The 20,555-nt window shown below is 35.6% G+C and overlaps 1 protein-coding gene across 3 annotated transcripts in view; it reads right to left on the bottom strand.

Annotated features, from left to right (window-relative positions):
* Positions 1-13,036, bottom strand: part of LOC121414314 (X-linked retinitis pigmentosa GTPase regulator-like) — a 30,624-nt gene extending 17,588 nt beyond the window's left edge. For all 3 annotated transcript variants that reach the window (XM_041607449.1, XM_041607451.1, XM_041607450.1), the window contains exons 1-7: positions 12,989-13,036; positions 6,575-6,700; positions 5,644-5,736; positions 4,428-4,646; positions 3,609-3,758; positions 1,180-1,338; positions 695-853 (exon numbers count right to left, since the gene is read on the bottom strand). In XM_041607449.1, the coding sequence (XP_041463383.1) occupies positions 695-853; positions 1,180-1,338; positions 3,609-3,758; positions 4,428-4,646; positions 5,644-5,736; positions 6,575-6,700; positions 12,989-13,016 (934 nt within the window). In that variant the 5' untranslated portion in view covers positions 13,017-13,036. The remainder of the gene's footprint in view (positions 1-694; positions 854-1,179; positions 1,339-3,608; positions 3,759-4,427; positions 4,647-5,643; positions 5,737-6,574; positions 6,701-12,988) is intronic.
* Positions 13,037-20,555: the final 7,519 nt, after the last annotated feature.

The raw sequence follows: 20,555 nt of genomic DNA, 5'->3' as shown, positions 1-20,555 counted from the left end.
GCTTGTGTTTACGCATCAATTGCATAAAAAACGCGCCTGCTGTATTTTTCCCAAAAAAAATCCATTATGACGTATATGGATCATTCCTAGGTGCAGCAAGCATTTTGAGTTAATCATAAATCAATATTAAAAAATGAATACTTTGATGGCGAATCTACATAGACTATACAATATAACAGATATTGGCTGGGCTATCTTTATAACATTTCAACTCCCATCCAATATTTCAAGGGGCTCTCAAGGACAACACCATAACATTCAATAGATGTTGTTTTGATATGCAACAAAATATAACAGAGTCTGACTGACTACCGTGCTTTCGACTTTTGGGCTGATCAAAATTCCCTTATTTTCCCAAATTTGAGGCATTTTGACAGATTTGAGGTATTTTTATCAAATTCCCTGATTTTTCCCCTGACTGGAAAAAAGTAAAATAATTTTCCCTGATGGGCTGGGAACCCTGAAAATAGCCCTAAGCTCCAGACAGAGCATGCCTCATCTTTTTTTTACATTTCAACTTCAATTTTTTGGCATTTATGAATGAGAAGAAGTATTCTTTCAGATAAGCTTATTTTCTACATTTTACTCTTCAAAGAACAATTACCATTTTGGCTATTTCATATAACGTTCCCTATCAATTCATTGTTGGTTTTAGAATGACAGGTCACCATTGGTTTATACTGTTATGCAATACCTGTGATTACAGCAGTATGGCTTTCACCACAGGAAACCCATTTACATCTTGTCCATTCTAGCCTTGCAATCCTCTTAGGAATATTAGTCTCAAGAAGGTCAGGTCCATGTCCAAGCTGACCACTAGCACCATTACCAAATGTGTAAACATGACCTTCATCTGAAAACACAACCAAAGAAAATAAGAAAATAAACTTCAATTTAAATTTATTTGCTCATAAAATCCATACTACATAACATACTGTATACAAAGAGTCAAATTCAAAATTTCAAAAAAAAAGTACATTGGATTGAATATGAGAGGGACAGCAAGAAATAAAGATGATAAAAGCAAAATCACTAAACTACAATGTAAAGGGTCGTGCCTTTAATGCTAAAATAAAATTTAAACAAACTTGATGAATAGCTGTTCAAAATAAATTGATCAATTAATATGATTTATGTAATCAGCTGTTGATCCCTTGATGATCTATTTGATAATCTCACCTGTAATTGCTGCAGTGTGCGCATTACCACATGATACACTCTCAACAGGATTAGTGAAGAAGGAAACATGCTGGGGTTCATTGACTCCATCTAAATGGGCTTCACCTAGCCCAAGCTTACCCCCTTCTCCTTCACCAAATGTGTAAAGCTTCTTATCCTCTGTAAAACAACAACAACAACCCAAAATAGTAAAGAAGTCTGTTGCAGGAACAGTCGCAATCAAATGCATTTCTAAAGATCAAATACAACTTGATTTCAACCAATCAAAAGTGCACATTCAGGATTTATGCTCGATTTATTTCAGTTGCAATTAAAAACAAGTCTCTCAAGCTCAGTCTTCTTCCAAGCCATTACAATGCTCCATGTCTAGTACAGTAACACAAAGATTGATCATAAGCTTTGATTTGGGTGCTTTATGATCAATGCAATCAAACATAAAAACAGTCACATTTTTTTAGTTGAGTGAAATGAGCTTTCAGTTGGGCATCAGAAAGGGGCAAGGAAGGGTAGGATTAAAGTAACAATTGGAGCGCCTCTGGCAGTCTCATTATTCATTATGCAATTCAATATAGCAGCAGTCCTGCCTTTGAAAACAGCTAATGAATAATTATTCACAGAAGAAAACACTAATATGAAAATAATGTATTATGTCCATTGACCCAAAATTACCTTTGACCATGATCATGTGACCTAAGACATGTGCAAAACAATCATTCAAACTTGATTACCCTTGTTTCTATGAGCTAGATCTATAAACTTTCTAAGTTATGATGCCAATTCAACACATACTCCCAACAAGGCCAGAGTTCATTGACCTTTAAATGATCTTTGATCTTGACCATGTTCCTGAAATGCGCACAGGGTATTCAGGGATACATTGCTGCTCTTATATCCAAGTTTCATGAACTAGATCCATAAAATTTTAAAATTACATGTATGATGACAATTCCACAAATACCCCCAACATTACCAAAGTTTGTTGACCCTGAATGACCTTTAAACTCAGTCATATTACCTGAAACTCACCAGGATGTTCAGTGATACTTGATTGCTCTTATGTCAAGTTTCATGAACTAGATCCATAAAATTTCTAAGTTATGATGACATTTCAAAAACTTAACCTTGTTTAAGATTTCGATATTGAGTCCCCCAATATGGTTTAACCCTATCTAGGAAGGGGGGGCCTCGGAGGCCCCCCCCACAACAAATCGTGCGATATTTTCGCCGTGCGAAATTTTTTGACCGCGTCGCTCACTGACTTTTTACTTTTTACTTTCAAGTCTTGCGCAACTTTTGAGACCAATTTTGCGTCACCCGGGTATGTGGTTCCGAAATTACGCAACATTATGTAAGTGCATGTCAGACCGAAAATTGCTCAAAAACGTGATTTCGTGTACAAAGTCAATGCAAATTGTGTTTTCAACCAAAATTCATAAATGTATGATTATATTTAGTTTTGCTTGTCTAAATGTATTCATTTTATGCTTTTTATGATCACAGAAGAGTCCCCAACAAATTTCATTGAAAAAAACAATGAAAAACAAAAGGTCAAAAAACAAAGAAATACATAAGAAATTGCAAAAAACAATATAATACATAAGAAAACGATTTGATATCACAATTTTTTTCATGTACACTTGCTAAAGACACCACAAAGAGTTTCTATACCAAAAATTAGTACATTTGGAGCTTTATTTTGGGAGTTAGAGGAAAAAGTATGATTTTGCATACTAATTACGCATAAATTAGCATAATCACTTAATAACAATTTGCATTAAATAAATTACTATACGATCTTGTAGATTATGTCCCAGGCGACCCGCGTGCCAGTTTTCGGCGCGATCGCGTGGTCGACGGCCGAGATCTTAGGGGGGGCCTGGGAGGCCCCCCCCGGCCATAGGAACTCCCAAAATACCCCGGCCTAGATAGGGTTAAGTTCATTGACCCTAAATGACATTTGACCTTGGTCATGTGACCTGAAACTCGGGCAGGATGTTTAGTAATACTTGATTACCCTTATGTCCAGGTTTCATGAACTAGGTCCATATGCTTTCTAAGTTATGATAATATTTCAAAAACTTAACCTTGGTTAAGATTTCAATGATGACAATGCCGCTATTACAGCTGTCAGAAAAGCGGCGCCTATAGTCTCGCTCTAATCTACAGGCCAGACAAAAATGATCTAATTAACTGATGTGAAAGCTCAGAAAACGCCAAGGTATCAGATAGGTTAGCGATTAATTGCTAAATGAATTGGCCTATCAAGATCATCGTTGCATTTGCATTTTGTTCAGTAGACTGACTAGGAACCAATCAGCGTTGTTCTTTCAAATTAGCGATTAATAGCTAACCTTTGTGTTATGGAGTCCTGGGCTTTTGAACAACTTCATGAAGTCGTCTCCCCTTCCCCTATGTACTGTAACCCTTACCTGTAAGAAGAGCAGTATGATAGTATCCACACGAGACCATTCTAATAGGTACACCCATAGATAACTGCCTTGGTATCTCTATCTCTGTATCATCACCATGACCTAGCTGACCTTCTGAGCCACCTCCCCAAGTGTACAGGGTACCATCAGCTGTGTGTCAAAGGTTATTTATCATCAATGTAATCTCATTTTGTCTAGTTCAACTTAGTCTAAACCTGTTTCAGCAGTGTTTAAAAAGACTATGATAACTTTGCAATTGTGGTTTGCAACTTTGTAAACTATCATAACTGGGTACAGGTTACCTTGTTTTTTATTGACCACCAGGAACTGAGCCCTGTTACTGTGGTAGTATTTAGCAAAGTTGTCATAATCATAAGTCCTCTTGTAATTGGTCTCTTGTATAGAAACCATTGGTTTATTACACACTTGGTCCATCACTACTTGGTCAAAGACCACAATTACATTCCATTCATGAATCTATTTAAACAAGTGCTAACGCAATTAATTGATAGAGATTTCAAATACACAAGTCTTTCATTTTTCACAAATCACGATTAGTCAGTATTCAACCACAATTTTTACAATATATTGGATAAAAACCATTGTAGATGTTGTTTCCATAGACATATACCTCATCTAAGATTCAAAGTCTAGCCCTGATGGTATCCTACTGGAAACAGATAGTCCATGCTATTAATAATCCATAGGATTTTAGTAGTCAACCATCATTCCCTAAATCTAGGGGGGTCCCTTTAACAAAGCCTACACAAAATACAAAATCAAGTTGACGATATGTTAAGGAAGTTGTCAATAACATACCAGTGAGGGCGGCAGAGTGATCAGTGCCACATGACAGCATGAGATATTCTTGTTGCTGTAAAGCTTCAATGGTCTTTGGTGTTTCATACTGCTTAGAATCCCCTAGCCCAAGTTGACCCTCTCCTCCTGCTCCAAATGAGTGTAGTTGATGATCTCTAGTAAGTGCTATAGTGTGTACCCTGCCACAGGAGATCTTTACCACACCTGCATGCTTAAGACCTGAGGAATATCAATATCACACATCAAAAGACACTTCCTATCAAATTTCAAACTTTTAAAGGTTGTTTATAGGTAATTTGTCTGAATTCAAAATAAAAGTCACTGATTCAGCTGGCAAGGTTATTCAAATATTATTTAAATTCTTTAGGTCAGGGATTGCTTGAGCTTTATAAGCAAAAGAAATCAGTTATTCATGATGACTTTGTGATACCACCATATCATGTAGAATGCTGCTACACAAGGTCACCTGTGAGGTCTACCTGTTACTATTTTTTTTATTTTATAACAAACATTTCTTGAGGGTGAACTTCCCTGTTAAAATAAGAACCTTCTTTACCATATTGTCAAACTCCCTGCTGTACACAGCCATTAAAAGATAGTTAATGACAACTAATTTTCATCAATCCTTCTAGCAATCCAATTACATGACAGGTACAAAGTATAAATGTCTAATCCCATATATGTGGGAAATGCCTGATATACAGTGTCTTTATTTTGTAGTTGATATATGCCGTATATGACATGAGCATTTCCTGAAGTAAAAATTTAGTTAAATGGGGGGGGGGGTGTACCTATGATGTACAGAAGAGCCCTGATAATAAATTGTAGATAATCTGATGCATTAATCTTTGTCGTTTATTAGCACTTTCGTCAGTTGGGCAATGAAGACCCATTGATTATTTTTTCATTTACCTGGGTTCACACAATATGATAAATCATAAAATATGTTTAAAATAAAAAATATTTTTCAATCTGATACTTTACAGCTTTCATCCAAAATTCTTTAGACCAATCTAACAGTCACACTCTATGATGGGCATTTCTATAAAGTATGTGTCTAAACCCTTTAGGTTGATTCTTCTTGATAAGATTTCTCCATTTTCTAGTTCACATGGAATGTTCTATGACATGACTAGTTCATTACAGGCCTAATTCATGAAGTGAAATATGTGAGTTGGATGTAATAAGGTTTCCCTAGTATACTTCTTATCTCTACCTTTGACACTGCTAGGTTTATTGACAGTCTTTGTGTGTCCTAATCCAAGCTGGCCCCAGTCATTTGCTCCAAATACATACAGGCGTCCATTTTCTGTAAATATGGAAAAACACAAGGGAAACGGTCAGCAGTTACCGTAATGACTTCTGGATAAAATTTCAAAGGTGACTTACTGAGAGTATTGCATCACAAAACTTTTTTTTTAATAATCTTTTCCTCCAATGATCAAGACTGTGAGGAACACTAAACTGAAATGGATAGAATGGATAGCATCAGAGGAATTCTGGTGTTCCATCATGACCAACTAAGGCCCATTTCAAACATTTTAATTCTCCTCAATACAAAATCTGTTTTTCATACAGGACTCAATAGTGTTGATTAAAGGAAATTGCCTTTTCCTTGTTAAAGAAAAAATACAAGAATATACAAGAATATCAATATTTGGCTATTTTTCTTTTGTATTTTTGGTGACCAGACCGATGGTTTAGAAAGTATCCAGTATAAGCTATACCTTAGTAGTTATTTATATATACTGTAATGTAAAGACATGTATTGCATTTTTAGAAATCTAAAGATGATTCATTGTCATAAGTCTGAATTGATTTACACAATGAACCAGTGAATAAAAGAGATAAAATGGTAATAATGCACTTATCTAAGGTTGGAAAAACCATCCACTAACGTTTTTACCCTACCAGAGACTATCCGACGTGATGAGGCCCGAGGGGCAAATAAGCTTCAAGCTTTATGTCTTTAAATCCAAGGAAATCCAAGTAAGTAAGTAAATATGTATAATGTTAAAGTTCATTTAATTCACAAATTCAACCTTCAGTTTACCAATTTCCCCCCCCCAAAAAAAAAAAAAAAATAGGGTTTAAAATAACATGAATTCAAAGTTTTAGAGGATACTGTCAACATCAAGAGTTCTTACCCGTTACTAAAGCAGAATGGTCATCTCCACACCTAACTTGAACCACCTTGTCATTGCGGATCCAGAATTTATTGGCTGTATTGTCTGCAAACCTACTCTTGCCAAATGTGAACACAGCACCACTATCTGTACAAAGAATAATAAATGTTTGGGGTTAGATAGCTATTTCAAAATCAATCACGGCACAGAGCTTGATGCTCTTGATATTTGGGAACAAACAAGATTCCGGTAGGAATAAAATAATTCCCTTTTACCATATCTTTTATCATTTTCTTTATGACATTACTATTCAACATTTGCTCCAGTTTGATTTCTATATGATTCAAGGTAGATGAATCGTGATGAAAATGCAATGTAAAAATTATTAAACTATCATCACAGAGTCCTTAGTCTATGGCAAGGTCTTTTGCCTTATGCTGTGAAAGTGCCCCTTTTCAAACTGGCCTTGCCCCTTTGAATTCTTAGTTTGAGCCAGTGTTGAAATTACTTTTTATTTTTAGGGAGCCATTTTTCATTTTACCAGAGCCATTTTCAGTTTTCAAGAGCCATACAAGTATACACTCGGGCACTGAATGTTACAAAAAAAAAAAAAAATGGCCAAAGTTCAATTACCTTAAATGACCTTTGACCTTGGTCATGTGACCTGGAACTCGCAGAGGATGTTCAGTGATTCTTGATTACTTTTATGTCCAAGTTTTATGAATAATGAGTAAATAAAGTCAACAAACTTTAAAGTTTAGGGATTGCGTTCACCCAATCTCAGAAATAATGGGCTTACTTCGAACCATCGGGCCTTCGCGTCGGGCCGCGTTATCGCGTAACCCGACCTTTCGTGAAAACAGCCCCTTTATCTACGAAAGGTCGGGTAAATCAGGTGGAAAAAGTGTTATTTTTTGTAATGGTGGTCATTGACATAAGACTAATTCTTTACGTGAACATTTATGAAAAAAGGTAAACTGTACTCACCTCTAAACTTCTCAAGGCAAAGGCTGACTTTGTGCGGATTGAATGCTAGTTTTTATTCAAGCCGTTTTTCATCATATTTATTTGTTGTAGAAATGTGCGTGAAGGACGCGACCCTTCGTATATTTGCTGGCTAAATTTTACGAAGAGTCGGGTTAATGCACCCAACTATTCGTAGATTTAACGGGTATATTTCACAAATGGTAAACCCGACCTTTCGTAAATAATGTGGCTGTTTTCACGAAAGGTCGGGTTACGCGATAACGCGGCCCGACGCGAAGGCCCGATGGTTCGAAGTAAGCCGAAATAATGGCGGATAAGGAATGTAGTCTTCGTGGGAAGGCTTTCGAAAATACAAAAGGTCGAAAGTTTCGTCATTTGCATATTCATTTATGAGATCTTGATCTTTTGGAATACTCGTGAATATTCATGCACCTGACCCCCGACCGCAACGCATGCGCAATTTGTTATTTTCGATTCGGCAGAGAATTTACCTGGTAATACATGTGATGAACTGAGAACCGGCTTCAAATCACTGATTTTGAGATGTTTACAAGAAAGAACAAGGAGCGAGTCTGTGTCTGATAGAAAGTTTAGTCACTGAAGCTTGATGTATTTTTTGTCATGATATGTTGCCTTTTTTTACCATTAAGTGACACAGTTTGTCACAGAATTTTGAGAGATAATTTTTTGTTCTCCTTGATGGTTTGGATAAGTGGAGCAGAGGGTAGTGGTAGTGAAGTGTAGGGGAGCCTATATGAACAATCGCCCAAGGTGAGACCTGGTGCCGGTGCCATGCAGCATTTTGAATAATAGTACCCAGGATATCAAGAGTTTGAAACTCTAGTTCTAGACCTGTATGCATTTTTCTGAAACCTGGTGCCTGTGATTCTAAAAAATCCATTCAGGTTACACGTCAGAACGTGACCATGCACGAAAGTAATACATGCAGCTGCGCTGGCCTGGCTGTCTGACTACTATGCAGTTGTAAATGGGAGACGAGACGGATGCGGACAGGAACAATTTTCATGTTGGGAGTCGCTCGGTACTTGGCAGATTTACTTTTACATGTAGGTAGCCAGGAGGCTTTTAGAGAGTAAAAATCATTTACTAACGTATGCTTACTCTCAACGAAACCAGGGATTTGAATGCATTCATCTACACGCACCGCTAAAGAACCTCAAACTTTCGCCCCCAAGATTTCTATGGTACTTTCCTTCTAACTGATCTAGCTCTATGATGTAGGCCTAGGTCTACACTACATGGGATATAAGCTTTTTCGATATACCGGTATTAGTAATACCGTTCGGTATGAACGTCATACCGGTATGGATACCGCCGTTGAAATTTCAATACCGAAATACCGTCATACCAAAAGTTGAAAATATCATACCGGTATTTTCTTCTGTATTGTCGTTTATGGGTATTTTTAGAGTAAAACTTAGCCAAAACAATAAGTTCTTTGGCTCTCTCAACGTATTTAATGAAATCAGAATCCAATAATCTAACCTCAAAATGAATACATCGCCCCTTAACTACTGTCTGAGCTCCGTTTATCCGCTGCATAAGGCCTCGGCCCCACCGCTACTGATACTGGGGTGCATGTGGGCTCAGCTCCATGCACTCGTGTACACAGCTACAGTAAACAACGAAGTCGACCGAGACGGAGAGCATTTCATGAAGAGTTTTTTTTTCAGTGGTTTCAACAACAGATTTGCTTTCCGCCAATCACATGCGAGGGTTTGCTAGCTTGTAACATCCCTCTACACAAACAAAATCACTGACAAAACTCTTTTTGAAACACTCCCTAGCCTGCCTTTTGACCACGTGGTGTATTGCGGGGCTTCAACAAAGTATCAACCTTGGCTTGGGGCGTTGACAGACAAACCACAGGGATTAACACTTGTTTTTTCTTTTTGCAATTTTTTTTTCTCGGACTGCTCTTAACTTGTATCGATGGGAATGTCCACTGAGTTTTTTTTTTTTTTTTGGGGGGGGGGTGCTGTGCATTGACAGACAAACCACAGGGATTAACACTTTTTTTTCTTTATGCAATGTTTTTTTCTGGACTGCTCTTGACTTGTTTCAATTATGACAAGTTTACTTTTATACTATATTATAAGCCTGCTACAAAAATCGTCTGACCCCCAAAAAAAAAAATAATAATGAATAAATAAATATATAAAGAAAAAATAATACATTAATAAATAAATTAAATATGAAAATAAAAAAAAGACAAAAAATGTTGATAACATAAACAGGAAAAAAATTTTACGCCATCCCTCTTTATTTTGATCTGTGAAGTGATCATAAATGGAAGAAAGTGGCTGAGAATATTTGTGTGATTTGTGATGGGTGTTGTATCCATTTTGTGCATGTGCTGTCATGAATAAAATAAACTATTGGATTGATTGTAATTTAAATTTATGATGGTCTCGTGGCGTGATAAGATGTTGATGAACTAAAATTTGGCATGTGTGAAAGATGAAATTGACAAAAAAGAGGGGAAGATCGAGATTCGGAGAAGAGGAGGATGTTGATTGTTCGTGGTAAGAGAGGGGTGGTGACGGGGAGAGAATGGACCAATGGGAAAGAGAGAGTGAAGAACCGGGGTGAAGAATTAAGGGGCTGGGGAGATAGAGAAAAACAAAAGCAAGAAAAAATAAGTGAGAAAGAGGCAGCCGGGGGATAAGAAGTTTAGGGGAGGGTTTTACTTTTAGACAACATGGAGATTCACAAGAGGGGGTGGGGGTTCAACACAATGGACATTCATAAGAAAAGTTATTTACGAGACGTCAAAATTTGAGGTCAACAAACTTTGAACCTTCGACGAACACGTGTTGATGTGAGTGGTAAACAAAAGGGGCAAATCTGAATGTGAATGAGTGGGGCCAGATCGGTGAAGGGAAAATCACGCAAATATCCTTGACAGTTTTAGCAGGGAATTTTGGTGCTTGGAAGTTAGGACATGTACACACGTTTAGCAAAGTAAGTAGCCGCGGTGTAGCATTTGGCAACTTGACTTACTGATTTCGTACCATGTGCTTGCTGAGATTATTTTTCACACATGCACAGGTAATTCATTTCACAGCTCTCGTTGGGGAGAGAGCATGATCGTATAACTTTTGGTAAAGAAAGAGAAAGTTTTTGTCAATGAGAATGACCATGCTGAGCATTCCTCAGCTGACCACAAGCATCCACTCTTTATCCTAGGCCATATCAGGGCTAAACAAACATTGTACACTGTTTGCACAATGAATTGGGAATTTACTCGGTATTAGTCGGTATACCGGTATTGAAGCTATTAGTAATACCGGTATTGAAAATATCAATACCGAAAAAGCTTAATGGGATACAACTTCATTTCCAACATTTCTACGAAGTACGATATTGATTTCATTTTTAAACAAGAATTCATTCAAAAAATGAGAAAAATGTTATGAACAGACGAGGAAAATTGGCAGGGTGTTTACATCGCCATCTTGATTTCATTGTCTTTCGCTTGGCGACAGCACGCAAAGCGCAATTTGCATAACAATTTCATAACTACATAAGTTAACGTCTTTTGACTAGGCCTAGATCTAAATTAGGCCTATAAATAATTCACTTGGCCTGGTCTACATACATGAGCTGATTTAGAGTCTACATGGACTAGGGCTAAGCAAAACAACCTTGTCCAGTGTCGGTAAGAAAATAAACTAACGTTATTACTTGTCATGGCATGAACTCAAAACCGACCTTCAATTCTATTTTCACGTAGACAGGAATAACCGTCGTTTCTGGGGATTTATTCAACAATTTCTGACATTTTACTACAATCCCCATTTACCGACGGCAATGTGTCAGTACGAGCCTTCATGTGTAATCTGGTCCGACAATTCGGCGGACGGGTTTTGTCCAGATTTGTTACTTCTTTTAGATTCTAAATAACATTATATTATCTTGGACGAAGGTCCACTATTTACGTTAGACTCTAATCTTTCTATTGATATCATATACATTTTATAATATTTTGAAAATATACGTTACCGATGAGTTATTCCCCGGGTTATTCCTTATTTTTTGACTTTCTGCCGGAGAGGAAAATATGGCAGCCGTCAACGAGTTGTGCTTTTATCAAGGCTTTCCGATTAAATTTTCAATATCTTGGCCAATCAATGCGAGCGACAAGTTCCGAACGCACGCACATCAATATGTCCAAGCGCAGCGCAAAGCAGCGGCACAAATCGCGATAGGTAGCGACTGGTAAATACGTCTGTAATGATGATGACGTCATCCAAGATGGCAACTTACCTTGACCAACGAAAGGATCGAAGATGACGATGTTTCGATCATCATTTCAAAATTAGCGGTAACTGAGGTCTAAGGCACTCATTCAATGAACAAGGTTATGATATAACCTTGTTCTCAGTTATATCTCCATGTGTGGCAAAATAAGGGTGGCAATGTTTGGCTTATTTTCTCTTTTTCTTTGGGGCAAATGCTTGATTTTTTTACACTGATAGTTTCCATTACATCTATTATTCATACAACTTGGCTCTTATTTAAATTTGATTCTTTAAATCATTTTTTTCTTAATTAAAAATAGAGATCAAAAAATGAAAATTTTCTTGCCATATTACTTTCCACCAATAGAGGGCGTACACAAATATATGCCCAAAATTCAAGTTTTTGAGCGCTCTGGTGAATGAAAAAATTATTCCCAAGTTACTAATGAAAAATAAATTGCAACTGTATGGAAATTAGTAATTTTGGTCACAAAAGTGATATTTTAATGATTTTTTAAAGTGTGTGCTCTGTACAACATTGGCATACCATAGTCCAACCTCTAGATTCCCCACAGGCAGGGTGGTAGCAGTGAACAAGTGGTCTAAGGTACGATATTTCTGAATTTTAAACATTTTTTCGTAAATATGGATGTGATTTCTTTTTCATAATATGACATTTTATGTACAAAAAAACGATCGGAAAATCGGGTTCCCGCTGTTCGATCTAACGTTACTGCTAAAATACGTTGTCTGTACGTACGGGCCTCCAAGCTTTTCAGTCTATGTATTGGTGAGTGAGCCAACGCAGTTCAGCGGAACAACCAAAATACAGAGACTGAAGCTTTTGGTCTAATTTTCACGCAGCGAAGAAAACGAGGCGAGGACCGATCCCATGCCATGGCGGCCGCGCCCCCGGTCGCGCCCCCCGGTCTGCAGGGGCAGCACCATATATCACAACACCGCATATTTCAATCGCGATACGGCTACCGAGCTCGAAAATAGATGGGATTTTAAAACAAAACTAGCCCTAGATTTGACAATTAACAATCTAAATCTGAACATAAAACACGCAATAGCAATGTATGGCTTTGCACGATAAGGGTCAGACAAACATACACTAAAAACGACAGCTTTAAATATCCGTTACTAGGCAATTTTAAAACTGTTTACACGACAAACTCACCGGGGATGTCATCGTCTTCACTCGCCATTTCGATTTTTCCAAATTGAAATTCTTTGCCGCAAGAGGGCGGCAGATAAATAGAAACAAATGCACAATTAGGTGCCGTGGCCGAGTGGTCTAAGGCGCCTGACTATACATGGAAAGTCCGGGGTTCGATCCCCGGCCGCGGCACCTATGCCCGTGAGCAAGGCATTTAATCTACAATGCTCTTTTATCCTGCTTTCAAATAAATGGAAATGCTATATGCATTGTTGGCAACTAGGTGTGCACTTGTTTAAAAAAAAAAAACAGTAAAAAAATGGTTACATAATCTGAGTGGGATCATGGACCTATATGGACATTCATCTGTTAGATGATAAATTCACTATCAGGTCATCTGCATAAAAACATTCTATTCATAATAGTATTACAATCATCAGCATGATAATGCCCAAAGCAGTTAGTGATATTATTAATAGCCACTCACCACATGGTCTAATTTCATTTAGTCTAATGCCATTCCGTCCATCAACATTTCGTCTAACAACCATTTGGTCCATTAACCATGTATATGACCATTTCGTCACACAACCAGTTGGTCTATAATATCCATTTCATTTTCATTCATTTTGCACAATTTAACAGTTAGTCCAATTAGACCAAATTGACTAAATTGGACCAACTGGTTATTAGACGGGATGGCATTAGACTAAATGAAAGTAGACCATGTGGTGAGTGGACAAACTGATGGTAGACCAAATGATAGTAGATGAATTGGCATAACACCAATTTGGAAATAAACGATATAGACCCCCTCCCCACTACTAAGTAATTTTGATATCATTGGTAAATCAGTGCTGCCATCAGGAAAAATGAAAAGAGAGGGGGAAAAGATGGGAGAAAAGGGAAAGAAAGGGGGAAAGAAGGGAAAGGGGGAGAGACGAAGGAAGAAAGGAAGGAAGGAGGGAGAGAGAGAGAGAGAGAGAAAGAAAGAAAGACCCCTCCCCCTCTCCCTCTCCTTCCCCTTACTCAGCTCTCTCTCACTCTCTCTCTTTATAGTATGTGAAACTTTAACCTGTTTGCTGAGCATCCCACCACTCGACACCAGTCAAAATTAATTTCAAGTTTAGGACAGTGTAGGTCACACTTTGACATCATAAAATATCTCTAAAATTTATTACAGACCCACATGGCCAATGTATTTGTATGACAGTTCCTTATTATCAATATCACACCATAGAGTTATCAACTCCTGAATCTAACTCTAAACAAGCAATAATTCTTTTTCTTTGTTGATGTTGAAAGAACCACCGCCAATACGATTATAAATTCTTTATAAAGTAAACATGGCATTACTCTGTGAACAAAACAAATTGCCTCCAAAATAAGAATCTTGAAAGAAGCATAATTATGTGAAGATGTATAACCATTATCCAGATTAATTACCCTAAACACAATTATAAAATAACGATTGCAAAGCCAACACCCCTTCCTCTTTGCAAATGATATGATATCAAAGTAAATGCTATATTTTGCCAAGGTGCTGGCTTAGAAGTGCGTAGCAAAAATTGCTTAAATTTATTGTGCAGACAAAATTTGTATTTCCATACTTGCTTTTCTGTGAACACTAGAGGCAACTTTGAGCAGGTTTGGTTCGGGTCAAATGACTGATTTTCATTTTAACACAGGTTCATAGGTAAACAATCATTCAAAAGCCACTTTGATGAGTTTTATCAAATCAAAACTGGAACTACAAGTACAATTATTTTTTCTAAAGTGCGGATTACACTTGATCAAATGGCTTAAGGCAAATCAAAATATCAAGTAATGATTAGTAAATAATTATTTATTGCTCAACTGTATTCACAAAATTATTTAATATATACTTGATTATTCATCATGAAATGAAATATCCAATATTTTAGTTAAGTTTTTATCCTTTGTGCATAGATCTAAGATAAAAATAAATAATATATTTTACTGCAACATGCATTTCATAATAAACTTTCAGATTGGATACAAGTGTATTTCACTTACTCTTCAGTAATTTTTTAACAGTTAAAATAACCATTAGTTTACTGACGATTAAATACTACAAATTTATCTGTCTTGTTTAAGAGTTTAAACTGCTAAACACTACTGTAAAGTTCATAAAATAAACAGTGTTGTGTTATTATTTTACAGCTTAACTTTGTTGTTTAAAATTTGAACACAAACTGTTAAACAACTACTGTAAAATTCCTATAATTTGATTGATTACAGGAAACCAATAGTTACTGTGATTCAAAGCAAATCAAGTAAAATTGTCAAATGTGATCACTTGTCAGACAACAACTATTGATAAAATGCTCTCCTGGAGTCCGTAACACAAAACTTAGCAATGATCTTAGAACATTTTTCTACAATTGATTCCATTGACTACAATGTACGATCAGTCGTGAAAATCAAGCGTGAGATTAATCGCTAACCTTTGTGTTGCGGGACCCAGAAGTGCATATCAGTGCATCATTTTACTATTACTTGCTTTGAAATGCATCTCTTTCTGAAAATGGTCCTATAACCTGCATAAAAGAAATTGTTTAATTTGATATACATGTAGGTATTTTAACACGTTGTTTTTTTAAAGCTTATATGTTCGAAAGTTAACCAAGCACCTCTGTTATCCAACATACATTTTCATGGAGTACATTCACACAGTAAAACATATTATCAACTCTGTTACATACAATAATGATGAAAGCGATGAAAAGTATGAAAACCACAAATATAATTGAGATGAAGCAGCAACGTTCTTATAACCCGATGTGAGGGACTACAATTCACTAGTTCAGATATCTATAACATAAAGAATTACTTTTAAATACAACTCCATGAATCAAACGCAAGTCCCCTTATCACACGACTTTGCATTACACTGCAACTTTGTTGCAGAAATTAGATACTTTAATTTTTTTAATGCAACTTTCATTGATCACACTCCATTTCTGTTGTATCAGTGATCAATCATACACAATGTTGCAATGAATTGATTGCAGCTATTCTATCTATAATGAAGCAACTCCCCAGTACAAGGAAGGTAACTTGGAATTCATTGCTGTTTAGTAGATTCAATCATCGCAAATTGAGTATCCATTTAATGCAGATATCTTGAGGTTTGTTTCACAAGCTTTTTATCTAACTTGACCAATAAAACATTATGAAAATGAAATGAATATCCAAATTTCATTAATGAAATACTCCAAAAATTTGTTTTGCCCAATTGATCGCTGTTCAACGCAAGATCGATGAGACTCTATCCCTTTAAATGTTGAACATCAAACAGCGCAGCAGTAAATACAGTAGCTTACAGCAGTATCTTGTCACTTGATGAAACAGGACAGATGTACAATACAAATTTGGGGTTGCTTTCATTGCTCACAATAAAGGCATTAAACATTTACATAGGGAAGATAGTAAAATAATGTTATACTACAGGAATTCTTTTCAGGATTTACAATGATAAAATACAATATCTAGAATAGAGAGAATATAAAAAATTTCGTAATGACCAACTCTCAGTCAAATTTAAATTCAATCTCAATTTTACATTAATTCTATTTTTAGTTTACTTAAATCTCCCTAGATATTCCCATAGATGCATGCTTTTTTCATCACTTATATCTATTTGTGGGGAAGTTATTTAGGTGTGCAATGTACAATACCGGTATTAAACTCAAATTAATCCATATACCATAATACATAAGAGCCAAGGACAAGATGACTAATTTATAAGACAAATAAAGATTCACAAAAGCAATAATTTTCATGAAATTAGAAAGTCATATTCACTTAAAAAATATTGGGTAAAATTTCATCCAGCGCAAGGGCAATGTTGTGTCCAACCAATTTGTGGTAGTTTTTTACCCAATGTGTGAAGCATATTGTCCAGTAATGTTAAAAAAATAAGCAGCAATTACTTTAGAATGGGCAAATTTTCATCACACTGGATAAATAAAAATGCCCAATTTTGGTTGAACCATTTAGGGTCCATGGTTGAACACATAATTACCCTCATAGAGCATTTTTATTCAATATTTTTTAGAGTGATATTGGTACTTCAAACTTCAAAGTAATATTTCAAAAATAGCAAATATCCATTTAACATGATGTTCCTATACCACAACAAATACACACACCACAAACATAAATGATGTTTTAATAAGAATCCCAATACAATAAATGGTTGGATTCATTTTTCATATGAATACAGTTTCTTGTTGGATAGTGAATAGTAAGATTGCTCTCTGTATAATACCTGTTTAAAATATCACCATATACCACATATATGCTCAAGTCTAGTTTAACTTAAATTATGGCATAAACCTCCAGTATCATGTATGGAAAGTCAAATGCAGATTGTTGATTTGCAGCATGTTTAGCAATCAACCTCTTCAAAACTATTCAAATAAAAACAACTGTTTTCTCCACAATCCTAGCATACAAAAGCCCAGTAAACTTTCTGTAAGAACAAAATCAATGTAAACAAATTGAATTTTGGAGCTTCCAATAATTGTATCTTTGGTAACAATGCAAGAAACTTACGCTTATTTCCAAATCAAGCGTAATTAAGCATTGGTCCATGGATCAAATTTGTTGAATTTTGATTTGTGTTCATCTGCAACTCAAATTTCTTGGACACCCGTTTTGTGGACTTACATGTATGCCTAATTTGAAACTGAAGTTTCTTACGACAATTAGACCAGGACAGAAGTAAATCCAGATAATACAGGCGCTTTTCTTTATATCAAGTAGTCACACACTTGTACACCACATAAAACAGATCAAGTAAAATATCATGTATTTGGAATAAATGAAGAAGTCACTAATCTAACAAACAAATCCATGACAAAAGACAAAATTCTGCCCTTCAATATCTATCATCAAACCAATGCTGAATCAGGTACAGACCCTGATTGAAAATTCAATCAATAAGTGGGTGTTGATATAAGACTAGCACACTGCTGTTTCATTTGAACTGAGAGGAACAGCACAAGTCCTAGTCTGTCACCTACATTAAGTCCGCATATTCATACCACTTTTCTCATGCTTAGAGGGGTCTTTTTTCACAGTAAAGTAGCTGAAGATATTGTAGCTATGCTTTAAGTCGAGGAAAGACCGTCTTCCTTTTTTTTCTTCTAATTTTGCATCATGCATATTTTCTATTTCAAATCTAAAATAAGTTATAACTACTGCTCATTTTACATTTAAGCTTGTACCGAGGTATTAAAATACTGAACACTTTTTGAATACTTCTCGAGACAAATTTTACTGCACAGAGCAAATTTGATTACCAAACAAATTAAACATCTTCAATGATCCAACATGATAAGATCTACAAAGGAGTAAGTACTTGACACTAAAATGTATATCTGCATATTGCTTGCTACTAAATACATGATCAAAGGCCAGTAGCAGTCTATAGTGTTGTATATCAAGCTCATATATATGTTTGCTACTACATGATCTACGGCCAGTAGCACTGTAGCAGTCTATTGTTCTGTATATCAAGCTCATATTTTGATTTGTTGAAAGTCAGGATTTGTTTGTTTTTTAGAATTACTTTTGATTGGAACTCTTTCTGCCATGGGCTCAGATTATAATCTGTCATTTTTGGTTAAAGTTTAAATATTTAAAATAACCATATGTTTAAGGAACTTAATGTCAATGAATAACATGCATGGCCCCATCTTACAGAGTTACGATTGATTGGATCAATCGTAACTCTTTGTAAGATGGGGCCATGATCTGAACGTTACCACATATTTCATTCTTTTTGAAGAAATGTTAATTCAGCTCATAGTCCTGTTTCTAAACAAATAAAATATAACACATAAAGTGTTATAAATGAATATGAAAAAGATATCATTTACAACATGGACATATGATCCAGTGTTACAAAACAATGTACCCTATGCACATGCACTCCTAAAGCTGCACAGGAAAATAAGGTTACACAAAGTCTATTGATATTGCTCAATGATAAGGAATTGTGCAGTTTTAAGCAATACGCATATCATTTTAACTTCCTATATATACCTACACTGTATAATATAAGTTTAAATAATAACATTGTTTTTATCTATTTTTTGCAGATGATAATTACCAACAGTACTAGCATGTAGACAGGATGAAAAGTACCAACTTCATAAATGCACTCAGTGATAAACACCATCCTTTCATGATAGGACCATTTCTCAATACATGTGCTGAATCGATGGTAACAACAAATAAAATCTGCATATGCAGGTTACAAACCAATGTTTCATAATCATATTGTTCATTTGGGCTATCAATGAAATAAATAAGCCCTGGACTGCAAAACTTTTATAGGATGTGTTTCAACCATATTTATTACATGTACATGTATTTCAGAAGTCAAAAACTCTGTACAATGTCAGCCTAGTGTTCACATATTTGTCACTACGTCATCTGCCAAAAATGAGCAACATATACATGCATGTATTATTTTGAAGAGCAAGACAATTTTTATTTTCTTTCTTGCATAATTAGCTGGATTGGTTTAAACTTGCCTTCTTTTGTGCAACTAACAATTTTAGTTTTCAAACTCACACCAAAATTTGCACAAAAGATTACTTGTGGAAAACTAAGAATTATTTGAGTAAATCATGAAAGTTCTTTCAAAATGTAGACTCATGTAAACAACAATCCATCTTTAATGGAGAGAGGGAAATACCGTTTTTCCGACTAGCACAGACAAAATTATTAAGAATTTTAATACAGTTATTGAAAAATGAAAATAAAGGCAGTAAAATTAATAAACAGTGAGCATACACATCAATGTTTGTTTTAGATGAAGCAATGAGCCTTTCCTTTATAGAGATATGTGTGACAACATAGAAAAGCTGGTAGAATTATGCTGAAGAAAAAAAAAAGGATTTGATTTATTCAGGGGCATCAAGCATTCTGTGCTTTCATAGTAGCAACAAGTTAGGCATTGATTTATCTTGATTAGAAAGCTAGGAGTAAAGCACCTACCCTTCTTTCACTTCTTATTTCAATGCACATTATAAACAGACCATCATTCAAATCATGCTTATTTCCTTGTGTATGTGCAATGCTAAATCTAACTATATTCTAGTTCATCAAAACCTACATCAGCATAATAGTACAATGTTTACCCTGCTTTCCAATTAATAATCATACGTACAAACAAACATAGAAATTGCAACAATTCAAAGAAATTTATGTGTAGTCCCTTCTCATATATTCCCTTTGTGTAAACATAATACCGGTATTTGTACATTACATTCTGAGGTGTATAAATATATTGAAACAATAAATTGACATCTCATGAACATTCTTCTATATGAAAACAGGCTTTGAAATATTCAGAAACGCCTCAATACTTTTAAACGTTTTATTCCTTGCATGGATGGGATATGTAGCTGTATGAGATAAGAGCGAGGAAGATGCTCTCTACCTACATCAGTGAGAACAAAATTGGTCCTTATTGTGTGATTTTCGTTTATTTTATCTAAATATCTTGTATCATATTAAAAATATAGCAATTGTTTCCTGAAACAAGACC

This window comes from Lytechinus variegatus, chromosome 4, assembly GCF_018143015.1.
Source record: "Lytechinus variegatus isolate NC3 chromosome 4, Lvar_3.0, whole genome shotgun sequence".
Classification (NCBI taxonomy): Eukaryota; Metazoa; Echinodermata; class Echinoidea; order Temnopleuroida; family Toxopneustidae; genus Lytechinus; species Lytechinus variegatus.
The sequence above is the reverse complement of the archived record's forward strand: the minus strand, read 5'-3'. Positions and strand labels throughout refer to the sequence as shown.